Source organism: Bombyx mori, chromosome 16 (genome assembly GCF_030269925.1).
Source record: "Bombyx mori chromosome 16, ASM3026992v2".
Classification (NCBI taxonomy): domain Eukaryota; kingdom Metazoa; phylum Arthropoda; class Insecta; order Lepidoptera; family Bombycidae; genus Bombyx; species Bombyx mori.
This window is the reverse complement of record NC_085122.1, coordinates 5948566-5973140: the sequence shown is the minus strand read 5'-3', so window position 1 is coordinate 5973140 and position 24575 is coordinate 5948566. Positions and strand designations below refer to the sequence as shown.

Here is a 24575-nt window from a genome sequence, read left to right as displayed (position 1 = left end):
TATGATGTATCTAATTGCACGATGAAGATTTTATGCCCACTAGCAGATGGACCATAACTTGCATGCTATTTTGATGGTTCTTAATTAAAATTCTTTCCGCAGTCTTATTACATTAGTGAATTCAGGTGTGAAGTGTGAGACAGCTATTAAAATACCTTTAAGACATTAAGCTGGTTCAAGATAGGAATGCCATTCATTTTGTGATATCTATTGACTCCTGTAATCATTTTACAATAGGTGGACCGTGAGCTCTTCCACCTGTAATAAAAAAAGCCACATGCAATCTCCGTTTGAAAGCTTATGCCCATACTTCGAAAATTATGATTTGTTTATGGAATTTAAACTTTTTCGGTCTGGCAGCTTCTGAGGCATTGACATTGTCAAAATGACCAACATGAAAATGTGAATTTCAACCCATGAAGTATTTGATTTTTGTAATCAAATCTTTAACAAATAATATTTCAGAAACATCATACTTCATAGCAAACAATTTATTGTAGTCAACTGAGTGTTTCGATAGTCGAGTTATTGTAAAACTATTAAAAATGGTTTTCGTATTTCTTGAAGCGAAATTAATGAAATATCATCTATAAACATTATCAAATCCAGCAAAGTAAGTAAATTTTACAATAAATTTATAGTCCGTATTTGATGTAATCGAGCATAAATCCTAGGAAAATATAAATAATAATTTATTTCCAGTCTTGTCTACTCACTCATTTGGGGAATTTAATACATCGAAACAGTATAATAACAATGATCTGTAACACAATTTTGAAATGATTAACATTAATTTCAATATCTTATTACTATGTCATTTGTCTTGTTTTAATTGATATTTGTTCTTAAGAAACACTAAAAGATAAATAAATTTAGCTTATGGGTTTCTCATATGGTTTCATGGAAGTATATACTGTTAGAAATACTAAAAATAAAATAAAATGTTACTGTGAAATAAAATGTTGAGGTTATGTACTGCAAAATAAATTACTGTTTAATCTTCCAGAATGAATGGAGGAATGGAGCATAGAACACCTGGTCACAATGTAGTGCTTCACAAAGCACCTAAAAACTATAAATTACTTATGGATCCATTCCTTATAAAAGGAGCAACAAAATTGTATCGTTATGATGGTTTTGTTCCTGGTGACCCTACCTATCCACCAGTTCAAAGTAGAGATCCAAGGTCTCAGCTATCCAGAATATGGAACAGATTGGAACCAGCTGATTTACCTGTACCTAGGCAAGTACAACAACAAAGTTAGACAACATTGAATCATAGACATATTACATTTAAATATAAGTATGTATTCCATTTTATCTCAAAACTCTCATTATGTACATTCTAAAAAACGAGTATTTTATTGTAAATATCTAAAGAAATTCACTAATAGTGTCCCAAATACTAAATGTGAACTAGAGATCACATAACCTTTACTATTATTATCTACTTATTTTAAAGTACCAATAATAATGTTATATTGCAAAATTTTCGTTAAAAAACCCTTGAATGAAAATTTCACTCTTAATTTACAAAAAAACTTTAAAAAAAACAAGAATTTCCTTTAATTTACGTTTTCTATTTGAGTTTTAATGTCTTTGTTTTTATAATAGCTTTTTGCTGTAGTACCAACCTACAAAAATTTGACGCATCATAATGGCGGGAATTATAAAACGAACATATGCTTTCAGGTTCAAGATTGATAAAAACTATGTCGGAACGCCTCCTCAAATTGAAATTACAATAGGAAATTTGAATGATAATATCGATAAAGCTTTTTTAGCTGATATGATGAATAAAGTTGGCCCATTTGAGGAATTAACTATATTTTATCATCCAGTAACAAATCGTCACTTAGGATTTGCTAGAATAGTTTTTCAAGAAGTAAAGTACTCCAGGATGTGTGTGGAAAAATATAATGGGAAATCTGTTATGGGCCAGGTATAATAAAATTTTATGTTATAAATCAGTAATACTGTAATTTCAGTTTAAATTATTATATCACAAATACAGTTTTATACCTTTATTGCCATATTGCTTCTATGCAAATATTTACTATTCTGAAGATGTAGATTTACTGTACAATCTCTAAATGATAGTTTAGATTAGTTATTAAAAAAATATTAGAAGATAGTAACTTGATAATAATGTTAGGGATTTAAAGAAATTTTGTAACTTTCCGTTAATTTATTTAGATTTAGATTTTAGAATTTATATTTATGAATTACTATATCTTAACCAAAAAAAAAATACAGTTATAAAAATTTGAAAATTGGGGTGTCAGTTACTAAATTTCCAAGAAACAAAAATTACAATTTATCTTCTGATAAAATGTGAAATTTCATATGGGAAAAAAAAGAAAGTCATATTCAAATATGGTACTAGACAGGATTATATTTTATTAGATGTAAGATCTGTAAAAGGAATCAGGGGTGAATTGGATTTAATCCTGTTAGTTCTGAGTGTTTGAAGTTACAAATTAAGAAGAGCACTGTTACTTTCATAAACAGTAAATATTTTTACGGCATATGTTAATTCAGTCCAAAGGCACAGATTTTCTTTCTGTTCATTGTCAGTAATTGTTGTGATCAACTTTTATTTTCATCTAATAATAAAATAAAAAAATCAGTTAATATTCTGATATCACATGATTCTGTGCTGTCTTTTAGTAATAATAGTCTTTTTTATATGTTCTTATAGGTACTAGAAGTCTTCCATGATGCATTTGGTAAAAAATGTCAAGAGCTCTTTGAAAATAAGACAATGGAAAAGAAACCACAGCTGTCAACTATAATTCCTAAGCCACCGATACTAGAAGAAGTGAGAATTCAAAAACCATTGGATCCCATGCTCACAAAGCGATTAGAAGATACAAAAATTAACGAAAAGGTAAAACACATTATGATCAGGAGTCTAATGATGAATTTTCTGCATCTCAATTTTGTGTATTTTGAACAAAATAAGTAATTTACAGTAAAATCAATCCAGTAAAATATGAAAGTGCTTTGAGACTTATCTCAGATTTGAACTATATTTTGATCATATAAAAATATTAATGTATAATTTGCAAAATAATGTTTTAATTACATTACATGTAAATTAAGTACATATTTTCCGATTTTTTCTAAGGATTTACCATATCCCCGCTACAAAGATGTGGAACAGAGTGATAGTAATACTCGGTGGTCTGATGATGAACGTGAGTATAGACATCGGCATCGTAGTAGGAGCGACAGAGACCGAGATAAAGATAGAGATAGAGAAAGAGACAAGGACAGAGACAGGTGAGTAGTAAAAATTTGCAACAAGGAACTGTTTTGTTGTTAACCAAAATATAAATTATCTTTCTATCTAATTATAAATTATCCCGTTAAATTATTATGAAAATGAACATGAAATCGATATCGAAAATTTCGTAGTCTTAATCGAGAACATGACTGATGTACTCTTGGGCAGTGATGAAAATCCTCCAGACAGAGACCTATTTTTTACCCATTATGTACTTAGCACATATTCATGAACATTTCATATTGAAGAAAAAATATTGTTTAATAAAAATAATAAACCTTCAAAAAGTAAAAAATTTGTGTATAATATATGTTGGTGATTACTGATTAGACAGAAACCTGTTAAATACTTCAATTGTATGTATCCAATAAAGTGACATGATGCTTGTTTATACAAAATTTCTAACAAACAAGCATAATATATCATGCAAACTTCAGTATTTATAACCTAATATATATAATATATTATTTTATGATAATATATATTTTACAAGCAAACGATGCCGAAGGAAATGCAGGAGAAAGTATGTATTACTTCTATCTTGTTTATAATTTATTTAAAGTGGATCTACAAAGATACTGCTTGAAGGGAGGTGGCATTAACGCTGTGCTATCGACGGGCCATAAAATGTTGTAAATGAGAATGACTTGTACTTTATCCAGTATTATTTTATAGTTTGATTTCTATGTTCTGAGTGTGACAGACACCTTAATTATGTAGTTTAATAATATAAACTTCTTAGGTATAGAGAAAGAGAAAGAGAAAGAGAGAGGTACGCGCGCAGTACGACGGATAGTGCTGAGCCCGCTTACACAGCGCCGAGTCACGCCCCCGACGTGTCCTATACCCCGGCTCCTGCTGTACCATATGATCCTTACTACCAACAGGGGTGAGTAATTTTTTTTTTATAGTTGAGATGCATGAACGGACTCACATGGTATTAAGTGGTTACCGGAGCCCATAGACGTCTACAACGTAAATGTCTCCACCTACCACGAGAAACGAGTTGTAAGGTCTCACTCAGCTTTAACAGTACAATGGCTGCCCCCACCCTTCAAACCGAAACGAATTACTGCTTCACGGCAGAAATAGGCAGGGCGGTGATACCTACCTGTGCGGACTCACAAGATGTCCTACCACCAGTAATTACACAAATCAGAGACGTCTTAAACTAGGATGGGGCCCTTGGGCACACAAGAATTTGAGGCCCTTTTGGAAAGAAAAAAAAGCGAATTATAATAACATTTTTTTACTGAGTATGACCATTTATTATACGTAATCAAATACAGTACGATATAATATGTCATTAATGATATTAGAATGCTACTGGTTTGTTGGTTATGATTTCGATAACGGTTTCTTTCGGGATTTCTGTTGAGCAAAATCTTCTATTATAGGCATAGTATATGCCTTGTAAATACCTTCTGATTACTGATTTGTGAAAAAAGTGTAATGTGCCCGAAAAATTTTTTTTGAGAATAAACGTGTGAGAGAAATTGTCGGTCTTTCGGGGCCCCCTGAGAATGGGGGCCCTGGGCACGGGCCCCGTGTGCCCTTATGGTAAAGACGGTATTGACACAAATTATAATTTTGCGGGTTTCATTTTTATTACACGATGTTATACCTTCACCGAGGAAGTCAATCGTGAACATTCGTTAAGTAGGAATCTCGCCTGCTGGATTCGAACACCGTTGCATCGCTCGACACGAATGCCCCCGTCTTCTTATTCTTTAGGCCGCGACGGCTTCTCTTTGATTAGTTGATTATTAAACATAATTGAGAATCGAAGCTAGTAATTGTCTTATGTTTAAATTTGTTCCACAATAATCGTACCAACTGGACAAAAACACTTTCTTACTGGTGGTAGGACCTCTTGTGAGTCCGCACGGGTAGGTACTACCGCCCCGCCTATTTCGGCCGTGAAGCAGTAATGCGTTTCGGTTTGAAGGGTGGGGCAGCCGTTGTAACTATACTGAGATCTTAGAACTTATATCTCAAGGTGGATGGCGCATTTACGTTGTAGATGACTATGGGCTCCAGTAACCACTTAACACCAGATGGGATGTGAGCTCGTCCACTTATCTAAGCAATAAAAAAAAACGCTCATGAAATACATATAAATGTGGTTTCCTGGCAGGTACGGGTACGGGTACACCGCGAGCAGCACGCCCGGCGCCGTGTGGTGGGGAGACTGGAGACACCCGCAGCACGGACACCACTCACATGTTAGTACTCTCCTACATCTGCTACACGTCTTTTGTACAAATGTCTCGTCGTCATCTGTGATCTACGTCAATGTCGATCGTCATTAACATGGTTATGAGAGAACCCAAGAGCCTATAATTTGTTTCTGTATAATTAATTTAAATTATTAGGTATTATTATATAAAAAAAAAGTTTATAAAGAACTAATAAAATACGCTTTTATAGAAAATCCAACTAAAAATAGCTATAAATATTTTATGAACAGATATGAGTAGAAGGTTTGTTTTGATAAAATCCTAAAAAGCATTCCACGCTTTTTTTATAATAAAATCATTTTTTGTTACACTATTTTTAATTAAAATTTATTTTCTATTAATAAATAAAAAAATACTTATTAGGTTGATTTCATTAACTTTTAATAGGTTTATAATGGATAATAATTTACTTATGAAGTTGCCGTTTTACCAATACCGGCCGTTTGATTTATAATTTATGTATGGCTACCAATAAATTTAAATTAATTTTATTTTTAAAATATGGAATTATTTATATTTTCATATTCAGTCGATTTTGTTTTCACTACATTTGTATCTTTTTCATCAATTCGTGCTGGTTAGTCGTTTTCGGTCGTGATAAAAATACGATTTCTGTCACGGTAGCTCATTCCTTAATTCCTTGAGATTGGCGCTGTTCTGTTTGATTCCTACTAAAGATAGTGCCGTTTCACCTCTAACCATGGAACGTTACAGTTACCATTGGCTTTTAAGAGATGATTTCGTATAATATTCTGCAATTCTGAAAAAAATAAACAGAAACAGGGTATTAGCGTACTAGCGACCCGCCCTCGCTTCGCTTCGGAAACTGTAATTTGTTATTGATTTCTACACTATTTAATGGATGTTATTATACATATAAACCTTCCCCTTCAATAATTCTATCTATTAGTAAAAACGGCATCAAAATCCGTTGCGTAGTTCTAAAGATTTAAGCATACCCAGGGATATAGGGACAGAGAAAGCATAGCTAATTAAAATAAGCGTCAATATATTTTGATTATCCCTTCATCATATTATTTTTGTGTTCATCTCACAAAATGTAACTAAAATGAATACACATCATTGTTTTTCAACATTTCCTGACATTGATCAATTAAAAAAAAATTAAAAATATCTTCTCGAATACAATGTTTAAATTTCAAATATAAAAAAAAATGGTAATAAAGTTGGAGGGAGCCACGAGTGGCGCTAGTTGGACCGCCGCCCCCGCCCCCGCCCCGGCTCCCGCCCCCGCGCCGCACCCGCCCCCCGCCGCCGTCACCGCGCCCCCGGAACGCTCGCCCGAGCCGACCCCGGGACTCGACAATCATAAGGTCACATCTTCACTCATACAAAGAACTATTATAAACCTTTATATAGGGACACATATTCTATTTTTGTATGCACATTGAGACATTACGAAATCAATTATTTTTTGTTAGGTGTCAGGTGTAATCCATACTACATTGTCACTAATAATAACATCAAACCCATTATTGTTGTTATTTTAACATGCATGTGTGTCTTATGTCAAACGAATAACTTTATTCATTCTATGTAGGCATTGTACACAAAAACACTGCATAAATTCGTTTATTAAGCAAATATTTAAATTATGTTTTACTACAGGAAACGCCGTCGGTTGAGAATAAAGTGATTGATGTAGTGGAACCTCATCCTCCCGAAGACGAGGCAGACGGCAAAGAACCTGAGACGAAGCCTCCACCTCCTGCTGAAGAATCTAAGAATGTTGATCTTGATACTAGGTAAATTATATTATGATAATATTTCTAAACAAATTCACAATAGTTTTCTATATTGTGTTTTATTTAACTTCAGCTTGAGCTAACTCAGTGTTACGACCCCGTCTGACGTTACTTGTGGATTTTGGATTGATAAATCAACATAGCAATTAATGGGGGGTTTATGTTAGTGAATGAATAAAGCATATCAGACTAGATGTTATGTGGTTACTGGAAACCATAGGCGTCACAATATTAGTGCTACCATTGACCTTGAGGTCTAAGATTCATATTTATAACAGATGTGACATAAAATTTTACTGGTGGTAGGACCTCTTGTGAGTCCGCACGGGTGGGTACCACCGCCCTGCCTATTTCTGCCGTGAAGCAGTAATGCGTTTCGGTTTGAAGGGTGGGGCAGCCGTTGTAACTATACTGAGACCTTAGAACTTGTATCTCAGGGTGTGTGGCGCATTTACCTCGTGGATATCTATGGGCTCCAGTAACAACTTCAGGTGGGCTGTGAGCTCGTCCACACAACTAGGCAATAAAAAAAAAATTCGTATTCAAAATTGATCATGTACCTATCATATTTTTATTATTTTTCTGAGAACTATTTACGTAGCGTGAAAAGCGTTCCCGGGTGCCAATGGTTGCAGCTGGCCAGCGAATGCATTAAATCCTTTTTTATCAATTTTTTACAATACACTCACAGACACTCTTAATAGCCTTGGTTTACGAAAATAAATAACAGTGTTTTTATTTTAACAGAATAGCGATGTTGCTCAAAGGCGCTACCGGCGGTGGGGGGCTCGCCCCTCCTTTCTTGTCTCTAGGAATGTCTTCGGAAGAAGAAGACGATGATAGATTGCCTTCGAAAATACCAGATCTTGATGCACACAACCCTCCCACTGACGATGAAGGTATTCTATATAAAAGTACATTGATTAAAAGTTTTTTAAAAGTGGTAGTTGCGTTGACTTCGGTTTGTGTGACAGAACTATATACATTAATCTTACAAAAACGTACTAAATCTGTATATTAATACGTGAAGGAAAAACTTTGTATCCCTTTTTACGAAAATTGCGCGACGGAGGAGTATGAAATTTCCCACACTTATAGAAAATATAGAGAAGGACTGCAGAATGTTATTTTTTTAAAATATGCCTAAAAAATAAATTAAATCAATAAAAAAACATTACACACAGTACCATGTATTTGACGCACACACGCATTCATACTATTTGTTTATTGTCAAACTTTTCTTTGCAGTCTGTCAGTTATAGTCTGTCAAATTGAGAATAGATTAAATATTGTTTTCTCTTTATTAATATTTGTCTTAAAGTGTAGTTTTGACGAAATCTGTGATTAAAGAAGTATTTAATAGTCTTTGACAATAGAATCATAATAGTGTACAAACTTATAATTTCCATTAGTTATAGTCGAATTTCGACTACCAGGGTGACCACTAGTACAGTTCTATTGCTGTCGAATTGCTCATACTGTCTTTGAGCTTCAGTAACAAACGAACACTAGGTGAGCCCGTATCCCGATCTACAAATAACAAGGTACATAAGATCGAAGAGGATAGCGAGTTTCTTTTTCTTTTTTCTTGCTTAGACAAGTGGTGGAGCTCACAGTTCACCCGGTGCTAAGTGTTCGCTGGAGCCCACAGACATCAACAACCTTCAAACCGAAACATATTACTGATTTACGTCAGAAATTAACAGGGTGGTGGTTCCAGCCTGTAATCCCAAAACGCTAAACCATCAGTTCCAGTACAGTCCAACTTCAGATTTTAGGTATATTATCTTCTGAATGTGACAAACTACGTCTATAAAATAGATAAATATTATCGACAATAATTACAGAATGAAGAAATACTGGAAATATTCATTGTCTAACATTTGAGAATGATAATTGAGTTTTTTTTTTCAGGTTCAGCCAGTGAAGACAGAGAGAGCATAGTATCTGTTTCGCAAACAAGCGAAGTCGACCCCGAGCCCTTGTCCACAACACCCTCGCCGTACTTATCCAGAGAATTATATTTGGAGTGTCTCAAGATAACCGTGGCTAAGGTAGGTGCGGGTTTCTAGTAATACCTTTTTTTATTGCTTAGATGGGTGGATAGCACAGCACGATAGCACAGCCCACCTGGTGTTAAGTGTTTACTGGAGCCCATAGACACCTACAACGTAAATGCGCCACCCATCTTGAGATATAGTTTTAAAGTCTCACAGTATAGTTACAACGGCTGCCCCGCCCCTCAAACCGAAACGCATTACTGCTTCACGGCAGAAATAGGCGGGTGGTGGTACCTGCCCGTACGGACTCACAAGAGGTCCTACCACCAGTAGGTATGTAATATACCTAAACAATAACACTTGTATTTTTTTTTCTTGTAGATAGTCAAATCTATATTTAGAAATTATCTACAGATTTAAGTAAATTTGAATTTCGACACGTTTAATATGCGTTACGTTATGCTTGTTACGTGCAGAAAGCGAGACAGCAACAACGCAAGCTACTTCCGGCGATAGACAAGATCGGATCCGACATATCGTCGTCCGAAGACGAGCTGCTGACGGGCGAGGAGCCGAGACGCTCTCCGGCCGCGCCGCCCAGTCAAGACCGCGACCAAGACAACTTAGATGACGATCAGGTAACGTACTTCGCGAATCCGCTTGAATTACCTTCGACCAGGCGATTGCGAATATTTAAATTAATATAGAGAACTCGAACGAGTTGGGGGAGTTGTGAGAATAAGTCAGTTGTCTCAAATTCAATTAGGTAACATTTTCCTGATCATTGATTATATCGTTTTATAATTTCCGATATTTCAAATACTAACTATATTTTTCTCCTACCTACGCCGAAAGTTCGGTTTTCCTCCCGCTGTACAGGGAAGAAAGTGTAACTTTTTCTCCCTGGGTACTGACAAGTGCGCATGCGCGTTAGTGTCTACGTCTTCTCTCACGCACCTACAATTCTCCGCCATTGTTGTGCTCGGGTAATTTGCAATATTGTGTTTAGTGTAAAAGTGAAATAAACAAAAGGCAATAAAATTTAATAGTGAAGTATTAAACAAAGATGAGTTCATCAGACATTTCTTATTCAATTAGTAGTAGTTTATTTAAAATTAAAAAACAGTTTAATTGTTCTTTTATGAGTATGCTCCGAATGTTGGCAATTTTACACAGGAAAAAATGTCTTACTATTCTCCCTTGGTGCACAATTTAGAATTAAAGACATTTTGAAATTTCTCATTTACGTTGTGCGTTGGTGTTTCTTGTTATGTTTTTAAAAGTTAAACGAATTTAAATTTATTCAAATTTTGTATCGTTTTACCTAGATGTCTCTGTCATCGTTATCTTCAACGGAGGCTAAAATTGAAGAGCAAGTGCCCGCAGAGGCGTACTACTACCCACCACATCCGCCACATCCGCACTACTATCAGACGCCGATGTGGCCTCATACAGGTATAATAATAAAATAACTTAATTTTACTGTAAGTGTCTGTAGTTTTTTTTTTGTTGTGTTTTCGATCTATAGACAATTCTTTTTTTAAAGAAATGTTTATAAAATCCTAAAAATGGTCGCATAAGCAAACCGCTCATCATAATATATTGTAAAAAAGTGCAATTTGAGAAGAACATTTAAAAATGGACATTATGCATCGAATAAGAATCCATCATAATAATTGTCGTGCATGTGCGCAGCGTACCCGCCCCCCCCGTACCGGGCGGGCGCAGCGGGCGAGGTGCCGTACGGTGCGGCGCCGGGCTTCCCGCCGCCCGTGCTGCCGACGCACTACGCCACCTACAGCGGCCCGCAGACACATGCGCAGGTTAATAACTGCATTTTTTTTATTGCCTTGTCGGCTGACTATCATACGGCCCACCTGATGGTGAGTGGTTACCGTCGGCCATGGACTTCAGCAATGCCAGGGGCACAGCCAAGCCGCTGCCCACCAAGCATTTGTTCTATACATGCTGGAAGGAAACCACTCTCGAGAGCCACAAAGCAGTAAATATGGATATGATTTAAACTTAGAAAAAAACATTTAGCTTAACTTAAGCTTAAACTGGTCATCTTAAATCAATGCTCTCTAGTAGTACGAATAACATAAAATGTATTGTATGTCCAATTATAACTTCATTGACCGAGACCGAATTTCCTAGATCCTAGATTTATTTCAAAATAAAACAACTATTTTTCAGGAATTAGATAATCCCCACTTTTCAACGATAAACAGCGTAATAGAACGAGTCACGGCTGAGTTAAAACAAATACTGAAGAAAGACTTCAACAAGAAAATGATAGAGAACACTGCCTTCAAAAACTTCGAGGTTTGGTGGGACGAACAGAGCAGGAAAATGAGACAGGTCAAGCCTAAAGAAGATAACCAACCTTTACAGGTAGGACACAACATTTTGTTTTTTTGTTGATTTCGCATTACATTTCTCAACACAGTACTGTATATTTATTGATATATTCTTGTTTCTATTTACTTTTAAGAATGGTAAAAAAAATATTGTTTGCTAAAATAGTATACCGTTATTGTCATACCACATTGTAAATATTTTTGCCTTATTTCAGGATATTTCCAATAAAAAAGAGGAAGCTGTGGATTCTATAAAGTCGATAATGGAGTCTCGAGAGCTGGGTCTAGATCTGGGTGGTTACGGTATTGGTATAGGTCTGGGCTTGCGCGCTGCTATACCCAAAATGCCAAGCTTTAGAAAGAAAAGGAAGATTCCTTCGCCTGTTCTTATGGATGAGGACTCGTCGAAGAGGCTCAGTGATCAGGTATATAAGAGTACAAATTCTTTATAATATTGAACAATCCACTCGTTTCGGGTATTCTTTTAAGTCCATACTGATATGTACCACCATCCTGTTTGACTGTCTCTGAGCATTGATCGAATAAGCCACCCATAACCGAATTACTTTGTTGCAAAATAAAATAAGACTTCTGATAGATATGTATAAGTAGCACTAGGTGGTTTTCGAGGTGGGTGGCGCATTTAAGTTGTAGATGTCTATGGGCTCCAGTAACCACTTAAAATCAGGTGGGCTGTGAGCTCGTCCATCCACCTCAGCAATAAATAAATAAAAAAGTGGCTGGTATTGCATACCGGTATATGCACATTAAGTCGGCCAGGCTATTTATTAAAGAGCAAAATTCTTTCAGTCACTCACATAAGTTGCAATTTGTGCTGAATTCTAGATAGGCTATAAATAAGAGAGTCATTAAGGATATTGAAATATGTTTTTTTTTTACAGGAAGAGATGGTGCAGCATTCGGACGAAGAAAAAGAAGTTCCGACCAGCCCTAGGAACAGAAGTACAGGATCATATTTGTCTAGGAGTAGGAGACGACAGTCCAGCAGTTCATCTAGGTTGTATAAATATCTCATATATAGACTCTTTTTTTTGTACAATTGATTTATATCTTTTTTATTATTAAGTTACCATCTTACTTTGTAGAAATTAAAACACCAATGAAAAATGTATCAAATTCTTGAATTTATTAAATTTAGACAACATGCATCTTTCTATGTTTACCAAATTTTCACCAATTTATGACATTAATAAATTTCTAAAAATAAATTTATATTAAAGGTCATCATCATCATCATCAAGTAGGTCGGATGAGTCGGAGGAATCAGAGTCGGAACACAAGGGTCCCGCGCCCCGGATATATTCTGATACTGATGACGATTCAGAACTAGACGAGGCTGAGGTAATCAATCATTTAATTGACAGTGTTATTCTTTTGTAAAGGAAATTCAAACATTCAATTTGTTTTTGACATAATCACACCATTGTAACAAAACGTGTTAAATGTAGGTAAACAGAACTTATATTTACACATTTTTGTAATGACCGGTGAAGGAGCTCGCAGTCCTCTTATTAGAACATCGCTGGAACCTATTGCACCGTGAATGCCAGCACCACTTTTATACTTAAGAACGTAGTCTCAATTGTATTGTATAACGGCTGCCCCACTCTTCCAAGTGGAACCCGTGACGCATCACGACAGCAAATGAACGCCCATCCCGCCCCGAGTTGCGAGTGCTGGTTGTACTTATAGCCAATGCTTAGGACGCTTGATATTTGTATTGTAAACGAAAGTATTTGTTTGTCTGCAGCTCAAGGTTGTGTCAAATAAAGAAAGGTTAAGACGTGTCTACTCGTCTTCTGACAGCGAAGAGGAGAGCAGAATGAGAGGTACTCTTATTTTCTTACAAATAGTATAAAAACTGGATACAGGCCAAGTCCTGTATTCTAAACGACATAATGTTTATGTTCTTAATATAGTTATCGCACAGTTAAATTTCCTATACTATTTCTATTCAACTAAATTTTTGGCTTTCAAGGAATCATATTATTTTAACTACAACCATAGTCGATACCTATGCTTTAACAACTATTATGAATTTTAGAAAAGACTCCAATACCGCCTGTAGAAGCGTCAGACACGGAAGAGAGGTTAGGATCGCCCATCATGTCTCCTGAAGAACCACGAGATTTGATACTGGATCGAGTATACTCTGACTCTGAAGAAGAGAGGGAATATCAGGTCTGTTGATTGAAGATCCCTTTTACAATTAGTCCATATTAAGGTGATATTGCCACAAAAAGCATCTATTTGTGGTTTTATTTGTGTTGAACAGTGCTCTTAATCATTAAGAATGAAAATTCTATTTGGTAAACCAATATAGAAAAGAGGAAGATGGTTAAATTACTTATTTCCAACGTGGAGTACTCATTGGCATGTTGTATTTTGGTTTGAAACGTGCTGCATACCTACAATTGAGATTTTGACCTCAAGGTGTTTGTGCTCAAGGTAGACGGGTATTACCACCATCAGATTAGTTCTACTACGGTCTCTTAATATCATCTGCGATGGTATAAAATATAATAATACCCAATTTTGTAACTGTAGAATGATGGGACTATTTTCTTGAAGAATCTTGACTAAAAAACCTAAATAAACTCCACAGGAAAGGCGAAGACGAAACACCGAGTACATGGAACAAATAGAACGAGAATTCTTGGAAGAACAACGACAGAAGATGGAAGTCGACACCCAGCCGCAGCCTGAGAAACCTCCCGACGACAGGTGAGCTTGTTTTTAAACATCCGTATTACTTTACGTCTATGTACAATGCAATAGACCTCGTCTCTCAATATGAGAGGCGGTATTCACGTTGTGATTTTTGTGCTGATAATACATTACTAAGTAGACCATGACCACGTCCCGACAGGGCAAAGAACAAAAAGAAATATATATGCTTTAATTTTAGATACAATACCATCATATTCATTATTAGAAATAGCCTGAAGCTAATAAACTTTTACGAGAACAACATTATTCAAACAAACCTTATTCAAATATTTATTTAGCTAAGGACAGATTCAAATATTTATTTAGCTAAGGACAGATTACCTATCTAATTTGGCCGTTTTAGCGAGATGTAAAGTCTGTTTTATTATTGTGTATTCAATAAATACAAACAGTCGAAAGCTATAAATGAAGAATACTTTAGAAAAAAATACTAGTTTGTCATAATCACACTCTCATTTCACAGTACACACGATAGCAAACCAGATGCACCCATAAGCAGTCCAATTAAGAATCACATTAAATCTCCCGAGAAGAAGCCGGACACGGAAATCGAAGATGGCGAGATCACTTCGGAGGACGAGACGCTCAAAAGTCGCAGGAAGAAGGAACGACGCTCTAAGAAAATTGAAAAACGACAGCGAGCTATCTCCGCAAGCGACAGTAACACCGAGACCGCCAATGGAGTTAATGGTGTTAAGGATGTAAGCCAATTTAATTAATTCAAGTACCAATTAAGGTACGTGTTAACGTTTTCAAAGGCGTTGGTAGTGAATGTTGACTGTTTCACGTGAAACGTTCAGCAATCCCAAGACGTTCTGGACTCAGTTTAAGCTTCGTTAGAAGACGGACATGTCACATTGAATTGGTTCGTTTGTTTGATTATTGTAATGAAATAGCTCAGTTGAATTAATTGAATGAATATAGTTTAGATTGTGAAACAGTAGAATGTTTCTAGTTTTCTTCCGGCTTCCGATTCGAAACAGCACGAGTTGTACTTTTACTCAACCCTATCAGCCGGTTCACCATACACCCACACCTTTATGTACAAATCCTTTAATATTTTGTTTACCTACATACAATATGCCTTCATAAATTCACGTACACATTTCGGTATTCAATTGTTATCTTTATCCTGCATCACAAAATTACCACACCAAGTTAACATTATTCTTAAACTTTTCAGCCACCGATGCTATTTTCAACCTCCTTCGATTTACCCAATCCTGAGCTTATGTTCATTCTAGTTACATTAATATTCTCTAACAATTCATTATCGAGAGTATATTGTATGTTGCTATATATAGGTGCTCCGTATTTTGCTGTATTTTGTTCTAGGCGCATTCGTTTGAGACAACGGGATAGTATTTGGACAAACAGACGAAGTTGTTGATATCATTGACTTGGCAGAGTCGTTAATTTAAGTTTATTATTTGTAAATATCCTATTTGCGTCTGAATAAAGGCTTTTATTATTTATTATTATTATTATAACAATTCATTATGTGATAGTAGAGCTGTTTGAATTGAGATACATGTGATATGGTATGTTGCAGGGCAGCAGCGCTGTGTCGGAGACGTGGTCGCCGCAGTCACAGACGTCACAAGCGTCCCAGGCGTCACAACTGTCGCAGGCATCTCAAGCGTCTCAAGTGGCGCTCGACCACTCGTACTGCAGGCCGCCGCCCGACGCAGAACCGAGACTCTCCAACCATCTGCATCATGATCACGGTGACGTACCTATACTATTATGATAAATGTGTCTGAATATTAAAGAAGGTTTATATTGTTACGCGCTTGGGGCTCGGGATAAATAAAAATTCTACCGAATTACAAGTGAACACTGTATTAGCATTTAGAACACTTAAAACACTCAACAAATACTTTAAAACTCTCAATTCGCTTCTTCAGTTTCGCTTCAAGTGATCCGTTCGCTGTTTCGCTTCCATTAGTTTCGATTACTGACTGACTGCGTGCCATCCCTGCAACGCTTTTATAGCCGATACCATATCTCTACGATTATCGAGAATATTCCACACATTTCGAGTATTGTGTTTCCGCTATCTGACAATAGATGGCGTTGTACTTCTCGAGTGTTCTAGATGCTACTAGATCCTTCGATATTCATTCGACTATTCGGCGATAGATGGCGTTACTCTTACCGGCGTAAATATAAATGTACCGCTATTTCAATGGAGAAAGATACTTTACGGATACGGAACTTTATAAAAATGCATTCATGGCTAAAATAAGCATAGACGATAAGGATATTTTACATGTCGATTTCGGCGACAGTAACCTGCCTCTACTGACGGGTGGTGCAATTGATGCAAATAATATTACTGAAACATAGAATGTAAACTAAAGCACAATGCTAGCCACATATGACGTCATGCATTGTGATTGATATTAGACTTATGTTTATAAATGATTAAAACTTCACAAAAATTGTAATTTGATAATTGTTTCAACTCAATTAACTTTCGAAGTTAAATTATAAGTGAAAGTTAAATTATAAGTGAATTACGCTTTGGTTGTCTTTTTTGATAATGGTATACTAGTGTTGGTATCCGCTTAACTACAGGTCGACGGTTTTTTTTGACCGCTTAAGAAGACTCAATACTATTATATCTGTTCTGTAATTTCGACAGCTAACCAAAATATTTCGTCTGTTTCTCATTAGGTTACACATGGATGGCCGAACCAGAAAGCACCTCTCCTGTCCCGGAGCCACCGCAAACTGAATCCAGTAACCAAGAGAAGAGACCTTATAAACGGAAACATGAAACCAAAAAATTATCTGAGATACAAAACAAGTGAGTATTAATATTTAGATATTATCAAATCAAGCTTTTTTTTCTTACCTAAGCTGATAGCCTTAACTAGTAGGTGAGCTGACGGGGCTCGAACCTGGCGACGTTGCTAACACGAACCCTAGCAAAGAGCCGTGCACTGCAGAATCTACCACCGAATCGGAAACGTGACCCACTGAGAAGATCAGGCGAGAAACTCAGTGGGTTGTGTCTGAGGGTTAATTTACTCGTCGAGTCTTTCGTCGCAAGCGACGGGTTCGACGAGAACGATGACCGGTGCTTGAGGTACCTAAAAGCACCGTTAGTGGATCGGGAGGATCCGAAATGACAAATCAAGCAATTGTTGATTATTATTTAAATACTTGTCGTGTTCAATGAATGATAAAATAACGAATTAAAACGTATATGAACCGTGAATGTATCTGGGAGCAGGTAGAGTGAAATGTACCGTTTGCAGGCTACACGAGCCGGCGGCGGGGGGCGTGCAGTTCGCGGCGCGCGAGATCATGGGCGAGATGACGGTGATGTACGAGTTCCTGACGCGCGGCATCGACCGCGAGGACGTGGAGTACCTGCGCCGCGCGTACGAGGCGCTGCTCAGCGGCGACGCGCACGGCTACTGGCTCAACGACACGCACTGGGTCGACCACCCGCCCACCGACGTGCTCTACGGCCCGCCCAGGAAGAAGTCCAAGCGGCACAACAACATCTACGAGGACCTACAGGTCTCAACCAGACTTATTAACTTTGTTCACTAACTTAAATAGGGGACCTGACGTTTTACGTCAAAGAAACAAAGAGAAGGTCAATTGACTTGACCTAAAATATCCAACACGCTTAAAATTTTACTGTGAAAATATTGTTGAATAATAGAATGTTAAGGAGCTATTTAAGTTACCAAAAGCACGCTTTTTAATCGACTTCAAAAGAGAAGGTTATAAGTGCTCCGCTCGTTATTAGTCTTAACGTGATGTTATATAGCAGCAGTCGGGGAACTTTTTTCAATTATTACCCCAAAATATTTTTGTGTAAGTTGATAACACCCCATGGCGAAAAACAAAAAACGAAATCGCTTCTTTTTAGCATCTTTCATATTATAGCCCCCAATAAAATACCTGGGTCAATCACGTGAACTTTGTGTTTCCAAATAATGTGTTCTATCTCATTCTCTCGCCGGCTGAATCCTATACATTTATGTGTTTGTGTCTCTATGGACTTATTTTTTCGTCTCGTTTCATCGAGTTTGAAATCACAACGATTCTAAAGAAGTTTCACTTCAATATATACTTTTTACTCACGAAAGTTTCATTTTTATCCCCCAAAATTTCATTTTACCCCATTTGGGGTAATTTACCCCGGTTCCCCGACCGCTGTTATATAGCCTATGGCCTTCCTTAATAAATGGGCTATCTAACACTGAAATAATTTTTCAAATCGGACCAGTAGTTCCTGAGATTAACGTGTTCAACCAAACAAAGAAACAAACTCTACAGCTTTATAATTTTAGTATAGATATCTAGGTTGTTCAAAAATTCGTATTCACATCACCAGGAATCATAAAACGAAATTCATTCAAATCGTCATATGATTTATCTTAAACAGGGTCACTCGAGTGGGTCGGCGCGGACGGAAGGATACTACAAGCTGGACGCGAAGATAAAAGCCAAGTACAAGTATCACCACGGGCGCACCACCGCCGCCGCGATACAAGCGCCGCCTGATGATAAGAAAGCTTCCAAGATGCAACTGCTATCGAGGGAAGCTAGGTCAAACCAGAGGAGATTGCTCACGGCTTTCGGTATGGATATTTTTTAAATATTTTACATTTCAATTTACATCTGAAAACTATCTAGTATGTATGAATACAAGTGAACGTCTGTTTGTGTTTATGTTCTATGACAGTGATGGGCAAAGTACGGCCCGCGGGCCATCTCCGGTCCTCGGAACTATTTAATCCGGCCCGCCGAGAGTCCATCCATCCTAAATATTGTAGTCAGCATTTTGACGCGTAAAATAAAATCTGACGTTTATAATTGAAAATCTTGGAATTTTTAATGAAAGCTCCAATTCGTCAGGGGTGTTTTGAGCTTTTATTATCTCATAATTAACTTGCCATCATTATAATTATCTCGACAGTCTGTCACAAGTATTAGTTTGTTTATTAAAAAAAAACATTATTTTCCCTCATCTATCGGTGAAGCTAAACTAGCCGCGTAAAAAACAATTTCATATGTCTCACGCTTAACAAGGCGTAAAAGTAAAAGGTATTTTGTTTATTAAAAAGCTTTAATACAAAATGCATTTTTTCTATAATTTTGGCCCTCCTCTAGAATTTCTTAAACTTTTGCCCAAAAAGCAGCCAAAAAATTTTTGCCCACCACTGCTCTATGACTTATATATAAACCTTCCATCTGATTGTGATGATTGTAGCACTGTACTTATTAGCACTCTCTTTATCAAAGTACCCTCTACAAACGATAGGTGGCGTCACAGCATCTTGAAATAATCAATGTTTATCATACCGTTAACATTAGCGATCGGGTTTAAATTATCTATTTAAAAAGGGATTGTGTAACTTTCTGCCAAAAAGAATCAGAATAGTATAGTTTACTTCGAGCTAAAGTAGTACCTAAGTCTAAAGTTTTTGACAGAAATTGAGATAGAATACTCCTTTCTCTAAATTATTATGGCGGATTGCATGAAGAACGAGTAAATAAGTTCGCTATTGCTTTACACGCTATAATGTTGGCTTTAATGGTGTGATCTATTTCGAAGTTTTTTTTTTATATCAAGTTTTCCTATTTTTGTTGGAGCAAAATGAGTGTGCTAACGTGACTTTGATTACAGGAACCGACACGGACTCCGATCTTCTGAAATTCAATCAGCTCAAGTTCAGAAAGAAGCAGCTTAAGTTTGCTAAGTCTGGTATCCACGACTGGGGCCTGTTCGCTCAGGTATGTCAATACCTTCTACAGCTACATTAGTACAGTCGAATACTCTGGAATATAAACGCCGATGGAGTAGGCAGCGGCTTGGCTCCGCCCCTAGCATTGCTGAAGTCCATGAGCGACGGTAACCACTCACCATCAAGTGGGCCGTATGCTCGTCTGCCTACAAAGGCAATAAAATTAAAGAATAAAAAAGAGTAAGAGGGAGAAGGTTTTCTCCGATAAAGGATAACATTGGAAGGAGGAAGGAAGGATAACATTGCCAATTGAAAATGTAACCCTTCGCCTTCGCATTGTAAAGTTGTGAGATAGGTATTTTTGTACTGGTGGTAGGACTTCATGTGAGTCCGCACGGGTAGGTACCACCATCCTGCCTATTTCTGCCGTGAAGCAATCATGCGTTTTGGTTTAAAGGGTGGGGCAACCGTTGTAAATATACTGAGACCTTAGAATTTATATCTCAAGGTGGGCGGCGCATTTACGTTGTAGATGTGTATGGGCTTCAGTAACCACTTAACATAAGCAAAAAAAAAAAATTAATCAGTCCTGATCCTATTTCTGTGGTGCGAATACCTAGTGGAGTATCCGGTCATGAGACAGAAAAAAGCTAGTCAACTGAAGGTATTGCGACATTGCAGGAGCCGATAGCGGCGGACGAGATGGTGATCGAGTACGTTGGGCAGATGATCCGGCCCATAGTGGCGGACGTACGCGAGGCGCACTACGAGGCCACCGGCATCGGCAGCTCCTACCTCTTCCGCATCGACCTCGACACCATCATCGACGCCACCAAGTGCGGGAACCTCGCCCGGTTCATCAACCACAGTTGTAATGTGAGTCCGACCAATGTGTTTACTGAAGACAAGAAAATTGTTGTAACTATACTGAGACCTAAGAACTTATATCTCAAGGTGGATGGCGCATTTACGCTGTAGATGTCTATGGGCTCTAGCAACCACTTAAGACCAGGTGGGCTGTGAGCTCGTCTACCCATCTAAGCAATAAAAAAAAACGATCGCCACGCCAAACTGATAAGTGATTGAGTACTGGACGATAAAGTCCAAATTTGACAATATCATGGTAAAGTAACTTGGGACCCGGGTACATTTCTTCTATCTTATTTTATACTAGCTAGTCCCGCGCGGTTATTGTCGTACCGCGGATGACGCCGCGGGGCGAAGCTGGTCTAAAAAAAAGTAGCTTAAGTTACTCCTTATATCATCAGCTACCTATCCGTGAAAGTCGTGTCAAAATCGGTCCAGCCGTTCCAGAGATTAGCCGGAACAAACAGACAGACAAAATTAAAAAAAATGTTATTTGGGTGTATGTAATATACTGTGTATACATACGCATTTAGTAAATAGTGTTTTTTTTATTATTACAAACAGACACTCCAATTTCATTTATTTGTATAGATAATTGCAATAATATTCTAGCCCGTTCTTATCGCATTAGCTTTGTGGGTCACAGTATCATATTTATGTATTTGTGTATCAAATTTAATTAACAAATAATTTTTTGTATTTTTTCAGCCGAATTGCTACGCTAAAATCATAACAATTGAGTCACAGAAGAAAATCGTGATATATTCAAAACAGCCGATCGGTGTCGACGAGGAAATTACATACGACTACAAGTTCCCGCTCGAAGATGAGAAAATTCCGTGCTTATGTGGCGCGCCGCAGTGTCGCGGCTTCCTCAATTAAACTCCTGTACATAATCCTCATATGTTTTTCCGATTACATTATGATATGATTTCCTACTAAAAAGATTTTAATGTAAAATTATGATTTGTCTATTAAGACTAATTTCACACGCAAATTCCTCAGACATCTACTGTACATCATATTACTGGTGGTAGGACCTCTTGTGAATCCGCGCGGGTAGGTACCACCACTCTGCTTATTTCCGCCGTAAAGCAGTAATGTGTTGCGGTTTGAAGGGTAAGGCAGCCGTTGTAACTATACTGATACCTTAGAACTGATATCTCAAGGTGGGTGGCGCATTTACGTCGTAGATGTCTATGGGCTCCAGTAACCACTTAACACCAGGTGGGCTGTGAGCTCGTCCACCCATCTAAGCAATAAAAAAAAATCGTAAATGTAGAAAACGAATTGTTAATATCAAGATGACGAACGCCACGCTATCCATTACATAATACATTAGAAACTTTGACCTCTAGCTCCAATAAGGGTCGTGCCATCCTTATGTCTACGCTCCCTAATCCTAGATCAATACAAAACATAAGTAAATAGCTATTGTTGCTCCCCCTTCGTTACGTTTGGTGCTGTTTTATTGTAGTTAATTAAATCTGTATGTTAAAGGTCTGATTCTTTATTTAAGCCTTTCAATCTCACGCCTCGTATTCTTGAATAAATGGAATAAAATTATTAAGGGTACTAGAAGCTAATTTCAACCGATCATCTGTAAGCATGCACCGTTGATTTGGTACACGAGTATTGAAAGATCTTTTAAAAGTTAATTACGTCACGCTAACCATTGACAGTGTCCGATCAGCGCATAGTGACGGCTTTCATAGGCAGCGGTGTCCGCTTTCCATCAGAAAAGCTGCGTGCTCATCTACTTGCTGAGGGATTTAAAAGGGAGGGAAATCGGTAATCATTGAAGCGCATTCGTTGGTTCTTTGTTTTTGCTATTGGCCCAATCAGGAGTAATGTAGACGAACTTTGATAAACACATCGTCTTCTCGCCTTAAAACTGTATAATCTCAAAACTTACTAAATTTTCCAGGATCTTTACAAAAAAAAAAATTAATTTTAACAGTTACATTATCTGTCTTTTAAAGTAAGATAAAATTATGTATTAATTTTGTTAATAGTAGTCAAAACATAGTAAACTAAAAAAAAAACTAAAACTAAACTACGCTCTTTTGACAGTATTTATGAGAAAAATACTGGTGATACCAATGATGCTTCCGCATATTATCTCAATTTCGAATATTTTGGAAATTGTACACTTTTAATGCGAAAAGACGACATGTCTACACTCACGCTTGTCTAATTTATCTCCAAGATTAAGATTTTATGCCGGACCGTTTTGTATGTGAACATGTATTTTCCGGGCTTTCGTTCCCAATGAAGCAGACGGTTCTGTGCCGAGATGATATGGTCTTAATAATGTCTCGAATTAGACTATGAAAAGACTATTCATGTGTCTGGTTATTATTTGTGAATAACAATAGAAGAATTAAATTATAAATTTACACACCATTTGTATATGTTTTTTGTAAAACCCCAAAAAATAAATTGAAAAGAAAACTGATGAAATTACTTTAACGCAGCGATTGTAACATAAGCTTACTTCTGAACTGTCCACGCCTCAAATGTTTTTCTTTAGGGTGTGATTCTTTCTGAATTGTAAATTTTACGTTTTTAAAGTGTAGCATAGCATCTAATCACTGCCTTGGTACGTTTACGAGTAATAAGTTATATTCGGAGTTGTGCTTAGCATGTAAGCAGCTTCAAGGGAATCTATTATCAGTCAAAAGTTTCTATAAAATAATAAAATCTCATTGAGAAGGTCGTGTTGTTTAAAAGCGACCCAGTGTAACATGTAGAAGTAGCCTCATTGTATTATATTATTTTGACTGAATTCTAAAGATATGATTGACTAGCGTAGAACGTCGAATAACTAACTTGTATTATATTATGTTGTAAATTGTTTGTGTAAAAAGATCTCTGCTGTTACACCACATATTAATAGTACACTATTAAAGTACATGATCTTGTAACGGAGTTGATTTCGGTAGAAATCTCTTATGATTGGTGTTGTGTAGGTAGGTATGTTTTATAAATTTGGGAAGTTGTTAGGAGTATAATATATTATTGGAAAAAAATATTAAATGAACTCGCCAACTTTCTGAATTCCACTTCATATGTAATTTTAAATGTATGTAAGTTTGTAAATAAAATATAAGACAATTTTATGGATAATGGTTTTTATGATTCTAATATTGAGTGCGTAAAAAATAAAAGATATAATTCTGAATTATTGTTGTTGATATTGATAATACAAACGCTCGGATTGCAGCAGTGCAAAAAAAAATTCGATGAGAAATTAGAGGCCACAGCCTGAAAAGTGCAAACAATACACGTACGATTAGTGCAAGTTAAATGAGTAGCTTTTTTTTTTATTGCCTTTGTAGGCAGACGAGCGTACGGCCCACCTGATGGTAAGTGGTCACCGTCGCTCATGGACGTCAGCAATGCCAGGGGCAGAGCCAAGTCGCTGCCTACCAAGCCAAGCCGCTGCCAAGTTTTATGCATACCACTTTTTATTGATTGAATCAGAAGTACCTATTTGAATTCTGAGAAAATTTCATAGGGTGAAAAACGTTCTGCCTAGTTCTTCTAGAATCTAAACACATACTGCTACATATAAAGCAGTATGTT

General features: G+C 36.9%; 2 protein-coding genes across 3 annotated transcripts in view; one reads left to right on the top strand and one right to left on the bottom strand.

The window, feature by feature from the left end:
- The window catches only part of LOC101739744 (citron rho-interacting kinase), a 160089-nt gene that overhangs the window by 96823 nt on the left and 38691 nt on the right, over positions 1 to 24575 (bottom strand). The gene's annotated exons all lie outside the window — the stretch shown is intronic.
- LOC101739605 (histone-lysine N-methyltransferase SETD1) lies at positions 388 to 24171 on the top strand. Of its 2 annotated transcripts, XM_012692667.4 has the most exons (29): positions 388 to 613; positions 1007 to 1243; positions 1693 to 1942; positions 2702 to 2890; positions 3131 to 3285; positions 4032 to 4178; positions 5427 to 5514; positions 6717 to 6863; positions 7159 to 7295; positions 8043 to 8194; positions 9210 to 9349; positions 9772 to 9933; positions 10624 to 10750; positions 10991 to 11118; positions 11492 to 11689; positions 11871 to 12080; positions 12558 to 12673; positions 12897 to 13017; positions 13427 to 13505; positions 13721 to 13857; positions 14282 to 14400; positions 14870 to 15107; positions 15959 to 16133; positions 17086 to 17218; positions 17673 to 17940; positions 18818 to 19013; positions 20063 to 20169; positions 20802 to 20996; positions 21696 to 24171. In XM_012692667.4, exons 2-29 carry the CDS (start codon positions 1008 to 1010, stop codon positions 21867 to 21869), a joined length of 4524 nt encoding a protein of 1507 aa, XP_012548121.3. In that variant the 5' UTR covers positions 388 to 613; position 1007; the 3' UTR covers positions 21870 to 24171. The 2 variants fall into 2 exon arrangements, with proteins under 2 accessions (XP_012548121.3, XP_021205522.2); XM_021349847.3 differs by lacking the exon at positions 6717 to 6863.